Source organism: Ursus maritimus, unplaced genomic scaffold (genome assembly GCF_017311325.1).
Source record: "Ursus maritimus isolate PB19 unplaced genomic scaffold, ASM1731132v1 scaffold_17, whole genome shotgun sequence".
Classification (NCBI taxonomy): domain Eukaryota; kingdom Metazoa; phylum Chordata; class Mammalia; order Carnivora; family Ursidae; genus Ursus; species Ursus maritimus.
This window is the reverse complement of record NW_024424119.1, coordinates 50,149,600-50,163,577: the sequence shown is the minus strand read 5'-3', so window position 1 is coordinate 50,163,577 and position 13,978 is coordinate 50,149,600. Positions and strand designations below refer to the sequence as shown.

The 13,978-nt window shown below is 54.7% G+C and overlaps 2 protein-coding genes across 3 annotated transcripts; one reads left to right on the top strand and one right to left on the bottom strand.

Annotated features, from left to right (window-relative positions):
• Positions 1-277: 277 nt before the first annotated feature.
• Positions 278-5,038, top strand: RPL35 (ribosomal protein L35). Of its 2 annotated transcripts, XM_040631873.1 has the most exons (4): positions 540-648; positions 1,087-1,223; positions 2,565-2,646; positions 4,858-5,038. In XM_040631873.1, the coding sequence occupies exons 1-4, from the start codon at positions 646-648 to the stop codon at positions 5,005-5,007; spliced, it is 372 nt and encodes a 123-aa protein (XP_040487807.1). In that variant the 5' UTR covers positions 540-645; the 3' UTR covers positions 5,008-5,038. The 2 variants fall into 2 exon arrangements, with proteins under 2 accessions (XP_040487808.1, XP_040487807.1); XM_040631874.1 differs by lacking the exons at positions 2,565-2,646; positions 4,858-5,038 and having other exon boundaries at positions 278-648; positions 1,087-1,218.
• A 56-nt stretch (positions 5,039-5,094) lies between these two features.
• On the bottom strand, positions 5,095-8,165 carry WDR38 (WD repeat domain 38). The gene is made up of 6 exons (XM_008698780.2): positions 7,820-8,165; positions 7,228-7,712; positions 6,840-6,971; positions 6,611-6,760; positions 5,570-5,617; positions 5,095-5,461 (listed from the first exon to the last, which is right to left on the bottom strand). Exons 1-6 carry the CDS (start codon positions 7,950-7,952, stop codon positions 5,333-5,335), a joined length of 1,077 nt encoding a protein of 358 aa, XP_008697002.1. The 5' UTR covers positions 7,953-8,165; the 3' UTR covers positions 5,095-5,332.
• Between the last annotated feature and the right edge of the window lie 5,813 nt (positions 8,166-13,978).

Genomic DNA, 13,978 nt, shown 5'->3' with positions numbered 1-13,978 from the left:
AGCACGAGGCAACAGAGCAAGAATTTGAAACCGGGACGGGATCACTAAAAAAAAACGCCTTGAATGCTCTTTCCCCTGCCACATGCTGGCTCCACTAGAACGGTTTATGGAGTTGGGAGTACAGCTGTCTGATCCTGCCTCTCCCCGTCCACTTCGGATTTTAAATTCTTCCAAGGTAGCAGTGTTAATTCATCTCTGAAAACCCTCAACCCTCATCATCCCCTCTACCCCCAGGACACTGGCGCCCAGCTCAGAGCAGCGGACTGGGCATCCTGCAAGGTCTACCGAATGAATGAATGAACGAGTAAATGAATGGACGAATTCGAGTCCTCACTGTGCCATCTCCGGTAAGCTGCCGGTCACCCCGGGCCTCAGTTTCCTCAAATGCTCTGCTCAGGAGGTGAGGCGGACCAGAGCAATCGCACCTGCGGGGCTCCTCCCGGCGGAGCTAGACCCACGGGACCACCGCGCTCCCCGAGGCGAGGAGGGGGTGGAGGAGTCAGGGGCGGAGCTAGAGCTCCCTCGCTGCGGGGCCATTGGCTGCGCCCGACGCCACCCGGCAGTAGTTGTGGAGGTCAGCCCCGTCCCCTTCCTCTTTCCCTCGGTCTCTTTCCGGCGGCGGCAGCAGCGGCGAATTGTGCGGCCATGGTGAGGGCGATGGAATCGGGTGCCATCCGCGCGCTGTGGGGCTCGGGGCCTGGGGTGGGGAGCTCGAGGTGAGCGGTGGGGTCCCATCTGCCAGCCGGGCCTGTAAGACGCCGTGCGGAGTGGCCTCGCGCCGCCACAGCCGGTCTCCCGCCCTCTCCCCTGCTGGCTTGGGCCCGGAGAGCTGAGCCTGCGCTGCTGGCGCCTCCGTCTTCCCGTCTGCGGAATGGGGGTAGCGGCTCAGCATCGTGGCCGACCTGGGCGAGGGCGAGCCCGCCGGGGCCTCGGTTACCCTGCCCAGGGCACGGCCTAGGCGAGGGAAGCCAGGCCCCCAGCGCGCCCTCCTGGGGCGGGTCGCGCCGCAGGTGGAGGGGAGGATGGCCGTGGGGGGGCGGAGGCGGCCCTGCCGGGTGTTTGACCCACACCTGGACTTGCGCTCAGGCCAAGATTAAGGCTCGAGACCTTCGCGGTAAGAAGAAGGAGGAGCTGCTCAAACAGCTGGAAGACCTGAAGGTGGAGCTGTCCCAGCTGCGCGTCGCCAAAGTGACAGGCGGCGCGGCTTCCAAGCTCTCCAAGATGTGAGTGAGGGCGGCCGCGTCTCTGGTGTGGGGGACACCTGTGCATCGGAAGCATTTGTGGGTTTTCGAAGCCGGCTAAAGGAAGCGGTGGATTAAGTGATCCTGTAAGGGACCCGTGGGTTGGAATGCCATGCCCGTCCTGACCAGCCTCTCGAGCCTCCCCCTGCTCGCGGCCAGCCGCACGGGACACCCGCTGTGTGATTTTCCTGTTGTGTGCCTTGGACCATTTGGTCCTTTTGCTTGGAGTATCTTTGCTCGGCTTCTCTGACGGGAGAAAGAAAGGGTTGTCCTTCAAAGGACCTTTTTCACGCAGCCTTGAAAAGTGACTGGACTGGTTTTTTGTTTTTGTTGTTGTTTTTTAACCACCTGGCACTAGCACTTGACTTTTTTTTATCTCACCCTCCCTCACTTGGTAGGTGGGTACCCTGCGCCCACCCCTCACTTGAGTTGTAGTTACCTTATTGATTTACATGTATCAAGCGTCAGGACTTGGGAAAGGGACGTGGGTTTGGAGTCTGTGGAACTGGGCACACATTTCCTCTTTTGCCACATCCTACCTAATGGGTGTGCTGACTCAGCACCCAGAATTTTTGTTGTTTTGTTTTCCTCTTCTATATAATGGGCCCCTAACAATGGACCTCTGGTGCTTGGAGGGGGTTGGATGAGTTGGGGAACACAAGTTGCATGCTGAATCCTCGAGACTTTGTTTACCAGTGATCTACCGAGTGGCCGTCCGTCATCCCCCCCCCATGCCTCCTATTCAGCATGACTACAAATCACTTATTCCCAGCCTGTTCCTGTGTTCATCCTTTCCGCCCATCGCCTGCCTTTCTTTCTTTTCCTTTCCTTCCTCCCTTCCTTCCCCCCCCTCCCTTCCCTTCCCTTTCTTCCTTACCCCCCTTCCTCCCTCCCAAGCGGCCCCTCCTCTGACTCCTTAATCTGGTCACCCAGCTTGTGGCATGATTTCCCACAGTCAGCTCATTTAGGTTAGGCATTGCTTAGGTTTTCATAAACCTCTGAGGATATATGGCCCGGGATGGAAGATCTTTTCTGATCTGCCCTCCACTTCTGCTCGGTGAATACTTGACAGCTTTTCAGAAGCCCTTCCCTGTCCCTGCTCATGAGATGCCCACCTCCTAGAGTCTTCGGGCCTTACCTCCCAAACACCTTCTTTCTGGACTGGGTTAGGTACCTCTTGGGTGAATATGAATGAGCTGGTGGGGGATACCCCTGCCGTATGACATCTGGGTCAAGTCCTAAATATAAGATGCCTTCCGGGGCGGGGGTGGTGGCAGCATTGTATGTCTCCACCACCTTCACTGATGTCTTTCTGTTTTGTAGCCGAGTTGTTCGCAAATCGATCGCCCGTGTTCTCACAGTCATTAACCAGACGCAGAAGGAGAACCTCAGGAAATTCTACAAGGTGAGTTTGGGCTGGGGGAGTTAGAATGCTTAGCTGCAGGGAGCAAAGTTCTAGCCCTCCCTTGGCCAGAAGGGTAGTATAAAGAGCTTCTGCTGGGGGCCATGGGACTGGGCGTTCCAGAGCCTTCCCAACTTGTAGGTGGGTTTGCTTCTTAACCCACCATCTTGCCACCAGCATGGCACGCAGACTGCATTTCCTCAGGGCTGCAGTTGGCAGGAAATCAACAGTGTGATGGGAGTCTGGCTGGAGCCTTGGGTTTTTAATTCATTCTCACCTGAGTGAGTTTGGGCAGTCTGTGAGGATTAACTTTAAATGTTTTAGTTGTCTTACCAGCACTATCTCCATCACTTTGAAGCACCTGAGACGCTCATTTTTCAGACGGGGACCTCAAGTTGTAGAGAGGTTAAGTTGCCCAGAGTCACCTACAGATAATTGAGGGATTGGGTCTACTTTCCAAACCATGTCTTGGAGAGAGGCGGATTGAGTGCTCCTGGGAGATTTCCACAGGTGTCTGGCGCCTCAGCCGAGGATTTTTAAGCCATTTTCTGGTCTTGTCCTTTTTTTTTTTTTTTTTAAGATTTAATTTATTTATTTGACAGTATAGCAGGGGAACAGCAGGCAGAGGGAGAGGGAGAAGCAGGCTCTCAGAGGTAGAGAGCCTGATGGGGGGCTCGATCCCAGGACCTGAGCAAAGGCAGACGCTTAACGACTGAGCCACCCAGATGCCCCTGGTCTTGTCCTTAAAATCGGTGTTATCAGGGCTTACGCAGTGAAGCAGAACCAGTAGGAGACTTCATATGTATGTATACATCCATCTGATTTATTACAAAGAACTGGCCTATGTGATTGTGGGGGCTAGCTAATAAGCAAGTCCAAAATCAGTAGGCCTGGCTGTCAGGAAGAGAAGTTCATGGGCAAGCTGGAACCCAGGTGACACAGGTTGAAGCTGCTATCCTCAGGTGGGATTTCTTGGGGAGAGCCTCTGCCCTGCATTAAAGGCCTTTGAGCTGATCAAATCAAGCCTGCTCAGATTACCCAGGATAATCTCTCTTAAAGTCAGTAGATTAGGGGCTTTGAGTACATCTGCAAAATAGCTTCACATCAACATCCAAGTTAGTGTTTGAATACTTGGAAGCTTTGACCTGTCAAAAAAGCCATCGTGGTCGTGGGCTGGCTGCCTGGGGGACACTAGCATGTACTGTTGGGTGGGGGGTGCTTCCTCCCCTGGATGTGTATACATTTGTGTGTGGGAACGTCTTTCTGAGAATTGGGCTTGAAATTCTTTGATCAGGCTCTGGGGTGACCATGCAGAGGTGACCGCCTGGAAGAATTGTCTTCTAGTGAGTGTAGCCCCTGCCTGGCACCACTCAGTCAGGGCCATAGGTGAGGCCTCTGCCCTATGGTAGTGCTGTCCGATAGACTCTGCAGTGCTCGAAAAGCTCTGTCTGCGCCGTCCAGTAACCAACCTCTGGCCACATGTGGCTGTGGTGGCTGAAGGCCTGGGTTTTTAATGTAGACCGCATGTGTGGCTAGTGCCTCGTCTGGTGGACAGCAGAGCTCTGAGGGTTTAGTAAACCTGAAATGGACGAAGCCCTGACTTGTGCTGCTGATATCGGGGATGTGGGTGGACAGACTCGTGCTTCCAAACCCCCACCTTAGAGCTTTCCCTCCTCTGCGCGGCTGGTCTCTGCAGCTCTCTGCCCTGAGGCTGCTACCCACTTACCTCACCCCTGTCCTGTGCCTCCCGCTCTGAGCTATTGGCAGTTTCCAGAAAGCACCTGAACTGCTATCCTGCGGGGCTTTTGTGCACGTCGTTTTCTCCCCTTGGTACTGGTGTTCACTCAAGTTGCTTGCTTTCTAGGCTATTACCAGTCATTAGGTGAAACCTTCTTAATCTCTTTCCTCCTTCCCAGCAATGGGCCACTTGTTAGCTGTTCAGTCTTTCCCATCAGGCTCGGAGCTCCTTGAGCAGGGGCCAGAACTGATTGATCACTAGGACAGCTCTCAGCACAGGGCCTCAGTCCCCTGCTGGTGTGGGTGTACTATGCCTCCTCACACTCAGGTGTACAGAGTAACCTCTGCACCCCAGTGGCCTCCTTCAGTCACTTCCAGCATCTTCCGCAGACCCCCCAGCAGCTCAGTTCCAGCGTCTGCTGCCACAGTAGCTCCTAACCCCTGGTGCTCAGACTCCCCTGCTCTCCCATCACCCAGGGTAAGAAGTACAAGCCCCTGGATTTGCGGCCCAAGAAAACACGTGCCATGCGCCGCCGGCTGAACAAGCATGAGGAGAACCTGAAGACCAAGAAGCAGCAGCGGAAGGAGCGGCTGTACCCGCTGCGGAAATACGCGGTCAAAGCCTGAGCACTGACGTCAATAAAACACAGACAAACTGGCTGGTGGTGCTTTGTGTTTGCGGGCGTTTCGACTAACCGTGCTGGAGAGGTGGGCTGCTGTGCCCTGGCTGTGGTTACCAGGGGTCTGGTGGGTGTGAGCGGCTTCTTTGCAGCAGCTGGCAGCCCTGGTGTGGGGTTGTGACAATCCTGGCCACGGGGATCTCGTGGGTGCTCTGTTGTGGTTGGTGTGGGGGCTGTGATGTGGAACTGCCCTTACTGTCCTTTGATGAGTTCATTCTGCCAGGGCGCATGCGCTCCGGGCAGGGAGAGTTCGAGAGCCATTTGTGGTGATGCTATATCCGAGAGGCTCTGGGAGGTTTGATCGAGCGGTGGACTTCGCGTCTTGCCTGGTCAGCAGCTCCGGACACTAAGAGTTTCCCGTCTGGGGTGAAGGCGCAGGCGTGGGCCACATCCAGGACTCCCTGCCAAAAGCATTTCACTAGGCTCTGGGGGTGCATGTCCTGCCTGCCCCCAGCCTCCCCTGGCAGGCCTTTTACTACACCCTTGGGTGCTACACCCACAGGCCTTACCTTCAGGGTCTCAATGCATTTTCCTGTGTTGCAGTCCCAGACTTTCACCTGGAAATAAAAACAAGCAGAAGGGTGGGGAGACCTCACCCCACAAGTCTGGCATCCTTGAAATCAGTTTGGGGTGAGTCCTAGCCAACCTCTTAACCTGGGTTTTGTTGTCTGTGAGGTATATTTAACATGCTCAGCATAATATGCAAAAATTCAGTGCAGTGCAATTTCTTTACCCTGAAGCTATGATGAGTTTTTTTTTTTTTTTTTTAAGATTTTATTTATTTGACAGAGATAGAGACAGCCAGTGAGAGAGGGAACACAAGCAGAGGGAGTGGGAGAGGAAGAAGCAGGCTCATAGCAGAGGAGCCTGATGTGGGGCTCCATCCCACAACACCAGGATCACGCCCTGAGCCAAAGGCAGACGCTTAATCGCTGTGCCACCCAGGCGCCCCTATGATGAGTTAAGAATGTCAGTGCCAGGCGGTGGTACAGTTGGTTAAGTCTGATTCTTGGTATTGGCTCAGGTCGTGGTCTCAGGGTCATGAGTTTGAGGCTGGCATTGAGCTGAGTAGGGAGTCTGCTTGAGATTCTCTCTCTTCTGCCTTTTCCCCCCTCCCTGCTCCCATGCATGCTCTCAAAAAAAGGGGGCGCCTGGGTGGCTCAGAGTGTTAAGCATCTGCGCTTGGCTCAGGTCGTGATCTCTGGGTCCTGGGATTGAGCCCCACATTGGGCTCCCTGTTCAGTGTGGAGTCTGCTCCCTCTGCCCCTCCCATTAGCTTGTGTTTTCCTGTTTGCGTGCTCTCAAAATCTTTAAAAAATAAAAATTAAAAGTCTGCCACTAGCATCTGGGCCAGCACAGACCTTAGTGCCAGGCACTAGGTACAGAAGTGGTTGGCACCTGAGTTCTGCCCTTGGCACCCTCCTATTTAGGGCAAATAGGATGTGGACATCTCTAGACTGCTGAGGGCTCTGCTAAAGGAAGATGTTGGGATAGGAGGAGATGTTGGGTTAGATGTTGCCAGGAGGATGGGCCTGGTGGGGTGGGCTTACCATATGGGAGTAGCCAGCGCTGGCCAGCTGTGACCCATCAGGGGAGAAAGCTATGCTCTTCACCCAGGTAACATGGCCCTTGAGCTGAACAAGCAGGCTTCTGGTAGAGGGCTTCCAGATGTGGATGGTCTTATCCCAGGAGCCAGAAGCCTGGACAGCAGACAGCTCTAAGCCCTTGGGTCTGGAGCCAGCAGGGGGCCAACCTGGAACCCAGGGCAACCCAGCTCACCAGGAGGCCCGATGCCGAGTAGCACAGGCAGCTGATGTTGCCACTGTGGCCCTCCAGTTCTTGGTGGAAGATCACTGGGGTCCCCATCCGCAGGTCCCAGATGCAGATAGTGGAGTCCCAGGAGCCAGTGGCCTGCAGACATCTGCCGTGAGCATGAACCAGCCAGCCCATGCCCACCATTGTGGTTCCTAGCTGGCCAGACTCTGAGAAAGCAGGCATCCTGAATCCTGCTGCGTTTCCCATCTTACAGATTGAGGGGACAGGCTCAGAAGAGCAGAGTCACCCAGTCAAGGTCTAGAATTCTAACCATGGCTCAGCCCCAAGTGGGAAAGTGGGGGTGGGCTCCAGGTTCCTTGAAGTAGGGCCAGGCAGAGGTGGTGTGGCTCACCAGGGAGTCTGAGCTGGGTGCAAAGTCACTGCTCTGGATGGAGTCTCGGTGGTCTCCCAAGTGGCGCAGCATCTGGCCGGACTGCAGGAGAGAGCCTTGAGCTTTGGAGGGCAGCCCAGGAGTCTTGTGCTGCCAGGTTCTAGGCCTCAGATGGGTCAGATCAGGCCCTCCTTGCGGGCTGCCTGGGTAATGTGATGACACTGGGTCTGGGGAGACTACCTGGGCCTTGACAGGAGAGGAGGACAGTCCACGCCGGGTGAACCTCATGGGCAGACGGATTGCCAGCTGTGGGCAGTGAGGAAGATGGAACGACCTTTCTGGGGCCACTGTTGGGGGTGGGGTGTGTCTCCCAGTCGCAGGTCCTGCTCTGGCCACCCTTCCACGCACCTGTACCTCCCAGAGCTTCACCCGCTTGTCCCAGCCACCCGATGCCAGCTGCTTGGAGTCAGGGCTGAAGCTGACTGTCTCCACACTCCGCTGGTGACCTGCAGATACCGGGTTGGAGAGGGAACAAGGTGGAACGGGACACCGCAAGGTCTAGAAAGGAACCCAGGCCTGGCTGCTTGGTTCCTGTCCCATCCCACTTACTCACCCTTTAGGACATGCAGACATTTAGTTTCTGCTACATCCCACAGACGGATGGTACAGTCACAGGAGGTGGTGGCAAAAAGGCGGCCATCAGGGGAGAAGCGGCAGAACTTCACGGGGCCTGGGTAAGCAGCCATGGTCAGGGAACAGGGGTGCTGCCCTCCACTTTCAGCCCTTGCTGGCCGGCCCCTGCTAATCTCTCCAGCCTTATCTAACCTACCTTCCCTTCTAACCCTCTCACCCTCCAGCCACCTGGCAAGTCAAGCTTCTGTGACTTGGCTTAAAACACCCAACCATAATTTGCCCATTTGTAAAATCAATACCAAAAGCGAATGCAGGCGCCTCCCAGAAACTTTTTGAGAGCCCACCCTGGGTTCAGAGTCCCAGCGCTGGACTTCTGTATTAATAACATTAGTCAATCTGCCCAGTAATTACCAGATTTTTTTCTTGTCTTGATTATAGTAGTTACATCTACTGAGTCCTTACTGGGTGCTAGGCACTTTGATTGCATTATCTCATCCCATAGGGTAGCAACTATCCCTATTCTAAAGAGAAGGAAATAGAGGCTCAGGTGACACGACTTGTGATCACAGTCAAAAAAGTGGTTAAACATAGAGGAACCGTAAGGGATATTATGCTAAGTGAAATAAGCAAGTCACAAAAAGGAATACTGTATGATTCCATTTACAAAAGGTACTTAGAGTAAATTCATTGAGACAGAAAGAATGGGGGAAGGGAGGAATGGGGAGTTTAATGGGTGTGGAGTTTCCATTTTGCAAGATGAAGAGTTCTGGAGACAAGTTGCATAATGAACATACTTAACACTACTGAACTGTGCATTTCAAAATGGTTAAGATGGTAAATATGTATATTTTTAAACAATTTTTTTATACTTGTAGGATTGGGGCACCTGGCTGGCTCAATCAGTAGAGGGATTCTTTTTTTTTTTTTTTTTTAAGATTTTATTTATTTATGTGACAGAGAGACAGCCAGTGAGAGAGGGAACACAACAGGGGAGAGGGAGAGGAAGAAGCAGGCTCCCAGCCGAGGAGCCTGATGTGGGACTCGATCCCGAAACGCCAGGATCACGCCCTGAGCCGAAGGCAGACGCTTAACGACTGCGCTACCCAGGCGCCCAGTAGAGGGATTCTTGATCTCAGGGTCATGAGTTTGAGCCCCATGTTGGGTGTAGCGATTACTTAAAAAATTAAAAACAAAAAAACCAGTAGTAGGATCTGAGTCCAGGTCTGTTGGCATCAAAGTCCCCAGGGACCAGGTCCTGTGTCCTTGCCCTCCTGCTCCAGCCCTGCCCAGGCTGTCTTGTCTGGATGCCCAGCTCAGTTGTCAGAGGTCACTGTGATAGGCTCTGTAGAATGCCAGACAGAACCACCGGCCTCCGCGTCCACATGCAGCCCAAGGAGCCCCACCTGCGTGGCCACTCAGCCTCCACAGCAGGCGCCCGCTCTGGGTCTCCCAGCCATACACACAGCCATCCTCAGACGCTGTGAGCAGCCTCCGGCCATCCGGAGAGAAGGCGGAGGAGTTGACCTGGAAGGAAAGCACAAAAGTAGCGCCATCCTGGGCTCCCTGACCCCAGACTCCAGGACCAGCCCTAAACACTGCCCCAGGAACCCAGGGTGGAAGCTTGGACTTCAGGCCTCACTCTACAACCAGAGCCCAGAATTCAGGAACCACTCTTGCAGTCCGAGGCAAGAACTTGGAGCTCTCTCTGGAATCCTGTGAAACCTGAGCCTGAAGCTCAGAGCCCTCACTGAAGCTACGTAGAGGCTGGAGCCTTCTCTAGAAGCAGAGCCTGGAACCCCAGAGCCAAGAGCCCATTCTAGAGCTGAAGCCCAGAACTTGGAGTTCAGGATCTACTCTAAGCCCCGAGTTCACTTTAAAGCCAAGATCAAAAGAACACTGGAGTCAGCCAGGAGTTTGAGCCCTCTAGAACCAGAGCTTAGAATCTGTTGCCCATTCTGTTGCTGGGGGTCGGAGAACACCAGGTTGACTCAGGAACCACTCTAGACCCAAAGCCAGGAGCCTAGAGTCAGCAGAGCCCGACTGGACTCACCTCCCCGTGGTGCTGGCCGAAGAATTTCACTCTCCCCACGGCCAGCGTCCCTGGGGCCCCACTGTTCATGGGCCCCAGGCCGCCCGGCCGCTGGTCCGGCCTGCCGCCCGCACTTGGGACAGGGTAGAAGAGATGGAGGAAGTTGTGTACAAGCGGTCTCCATGGCAATCGGGGCGGGGCACGCAGTTGCCGTGGGGTCTCTGGGAAGCCGAGAGGAGAGGATGGGAGAGACGGTTCTCAGCTTCTGGGAGATGGGGCTGCGGTGGGCCGGATTAGGGACTTCCCCGCCCGGCCGCTGCGAGCCGGACCTTGGGCAGCTCCCACCGCGGGGCCAGACGACGCGCACAGCGGCCGCTAGAGGGCACGCCAGCCCCACACACCGCGCCTGCCCGAACCCGCACACAGTGGCGAGCAGTTTGCGGAGGGTTCCCAGAGCGCTTTGAAAGGAGCCAGTTTCCCCTGGTGCACAATGGGGTGGTTCATCCCTGCCCCTGGGACGCCAGGCTTGAGCCAAGGGCAAGGCCTGGCACATGGTGGGTGCCCAGGAGAGCCCACCCTGGTGCCAAGACCGCTCTCCTCCTGGAGTGCCCAGTACTGAGTGCCCAGTACTGAGGCTGAACAGCTCCCATGGAGGGAGCTGGAACCGAGAGCCAGGTCTGCCCTGCAGAATGTGGGGGAGCAAGAGTAGTGTGTGTAAAGCACAGGGCATTAGAAAGTGGGGTCACTTGTTAACATCCTGGCAGCTGAGAATGTGGAGGATGTGGAGGTGGTGGGAGGAGGTCCCAGGAGCTGTCAAGTTCCCAGTTGGATAGTGAAAGCTGAAACCAGACAAGAACAGGACTTGGTTTCAATGTTCATTTTACAGATGAGGGAACGGAAGCCCCACAAGGTGGGGGCACCTGCCCAAGGTCATTCAGGCAATAGGAAAGGAACTGGGACTTTAACCCATGTTAGTCTGACTCTGGAGGCCTGTATTAGGACCATCCGCCATGAATTCAAGGGCCCTCAAGCAGATTGCCGAGGTCCCTAACTCCTGGTACATCTGGGAAACTGAGGCCCTGAGGGGGCAGATTTGGCCCAGTCATCCAGCACCTCTGTGAGGGAGCTGGGGCAAGGACCCAGTCCCTTCCCCACAGTGGGACAGGGGTGGAAGAGAGACACCCTCCCTGCCACTGTCCACTGGATTCCAGGCTCCCTGGTGGCAGGGGGTGGGGCAGTTGGGCTTTGGGAGCTTCAAACTCAAGGGTTCCCAGCCGTGACTCACACCCCTCCCCCCAGACCTCTTTGCCAGATTCTTCTCACGAGATCCACTGTGCTCTTGCTCTATTTTAGGTCCCAGACAGTCTGGCGGGAGAGGGGGTGACAATGGTGGCTTTGAGGCGGCCCCACCCCCATCCTAACGCCAAAAGGGCCCAGGTCACTGAGTTGGCTCCTCAAAGACCCATCTGAGTTGGGCCTATAAGGCTACCATCTCATCCCCAGATGTGGGTGCATACACAGCTCCCCATAGCTGTCTGGCTCCCCAGGCCATCTCCTCCTCCCTCTGCACAGGCACCCACCCGAAGTCCAGCCCCATCTGGCATTTCCCCAGCCAGCTGGTTGTTCCTGCTCTACCTGGAGGGCTCAGAACCGCCTAACCTAGCCCAGCCCATCACTCCCAGTGTTCTGTGAAGAGACCTTGTCCACCAGGCCCAGGGACTACTCAGCTGGTAGAGGTGGAGCTGGGGTTAAAATCTTTTTTGGGGGAGGGGCACCTGGGTGGCTCAGTCAGTTAAGTGTTTGATTTCAGCTCAGGTCATGATCTCAGAGTTGTGAGATAGAGCTGCATGTCCGGCTCCACACTGGGCATGGAGCCTATTTAAGATTCTCTCTCCCTCCCCCTCTGCCTGCCCTTCCCCCTGCTTGCACGCTCTCTCTTAAGAAAAAAAAAATTTTTTTTTCTTTATTTATTTGACAGAGAGAGAGAGAGAGGGAGCACAAGAGCACAAGCAGGCGGGAGGGGCAGAGAGAGAGAGGGAAAAGCAGACTCCCCACACCGTGATGGTTGATCCCAGGATCCTGGGGTCATGATCTGAGCCGAAGGCAGACACTAAACTGACTGAACCACCCAGGCTCCCCACTGCCCCTTTTTTTAAAGTAAGCTCAATGCTCAACATGGGGCTTGAACTATTCACGACCCCAAGATCAAGAATCACATGCTCCACTGACTGAGCCAGCTAGACACCCCCAGGATTAAAACCTTTTTGCTTGACACTGGATTTTGTGGCTAGAACTACCAGAATTCTAAAAGCCAAAGCATGCCCAGCTCTCCTGCCACATCCTATCCCTGTGCCCTGCCCTCCCACCCCCACCTTGTCCCTGAACTCAACTACAAGGGCCCTTTTTCCCATCCCTCCAGCTTCACTCCCAACTGGGTCCTGTGCACACAGGGTTCCCCATCCTCTGGCCTGATGCTTACCTTGGGATCTAGCTCAAATACCACTTCCCCTGGGCACCTTCCCTTGCCCATCCCCCAGACTAAGTCAGAGCTCCTGCCCAAGAGATGAGGCATTTGAGCCACAGGTCTGGATTAAACCCGAGTTCTGCCAACTACCAGCTCTGCATAGTGGGCAGGTCACCTGATCACTCAGTGCCTTGTTTCCTCAACTGTAAAATGAGCATGCTCACAGTGTTTGTCTTATAAGGAATTAGTGAGATGGTGCCGTCAAGGGCTCCTGGTATGCAGTAAACACTGAAAGAAGTGGGGGAGGCTGTGACAGCCACAAGCCTAAAATCCAGACACGAAGCTCTGAATGCCCTTTGCCAAGCTCACCCAAGCAGCCTGCAGCCCAGGGATACCTCACGATGTAGAGAGAACTTAGTGCGCGGGGGCAGTCTGACTCCATGCCCAGCGGGGCTGAGGGTTTGGGCAGAGGCTGCACCGGCAGCAGGGTGTGGCCCATGGTGGGGGAAGGGAGGGCGAGAGTGGTGGATCACAGTCACCATGGCAGCAGAAGTATTTCACTGGCCCAGGTTCTGCCCATGGGATTAGGGGACCCCGATTCTAGCCTCTCCAAAAAGGTCCTCGGAGGATGTTTGCCACCCCTTGACTGTCTCTTCCTTCTCAGGGAGCCTGCCACAATCTCTCCTCCCCAGCCCAGATTGTCTGGGGAGGGTTTTTTTGCTGGCCTTTCCTACTCTCACTTCGACCCTTGAAGGTGACCCACAGTCCTGGGACCAGCCTTGCCTCTCTTCTTTTTCTCAAAATACCTGCCTTCCCAGGCCCCTTGGTTCCCTCTCAAACTGCCATGAGTACACAGCCACTCTAAAGAGGAAACTGGAAATTCAGAGAGGGAAATTACTTGCTCACGGTCACACAGCTAGAAAGTAGTTAAGCTGAGATTCAAACCTATGTCAATAACCCTCAAGGCCTTGGCTCATTCCTTGCACCACTCTTTCAATATAGCTTGGGAAAGTTGGGGTATGGGCCCCTGTCCGCCCCCAAGACACACCCCCCCACCCTTGTGAATGGGACCTCACTACCCCTCAGGACAGCCTATCCCATCATAGGAAACTCTTATTATTGGAAAGTCCTGGATGAGTCAGAATCTGCCTTGTACTGTCTAACAGAGTGAGAGACAGGCCCAGCCTGCAGCCCTGCAGTTCCACTCCAGGGACACAGCCAGCTAGCTCCAAAGGGCTGCAAACAACCCAAACAGTCAAAAACTGTAGAAATTAATGATTGCATAAACAATGGCAGCTCCCCGGCCAGGGAAATAGCAAAATGTAGCTCTGCGCAGAAACATGCCAACGTCTCACACGTTGCTTGGCAAAAAGCAACGGGGCTGAAGATGCTCTAGACACGACCCCATCAAATAAAAATCAAGACCTGCCAAAGGCAGCGCTCCATGACTCAGGCGTACGTCCATAGGTACTGAAACTTCAAGAAAAGCAGGGAATGACAAACTCCCAAATCACCAGAGTGGTTAACTATGAGGAGAAGGAGGGGACGCAGGCGGTCTGGAACAGTACTCGCTCCTGGTGATATTCTGGCTCAAAGCTGGGCCGTGGGCATCCAGCTATTTGTTGGATTATTCTTTAATACTCCAC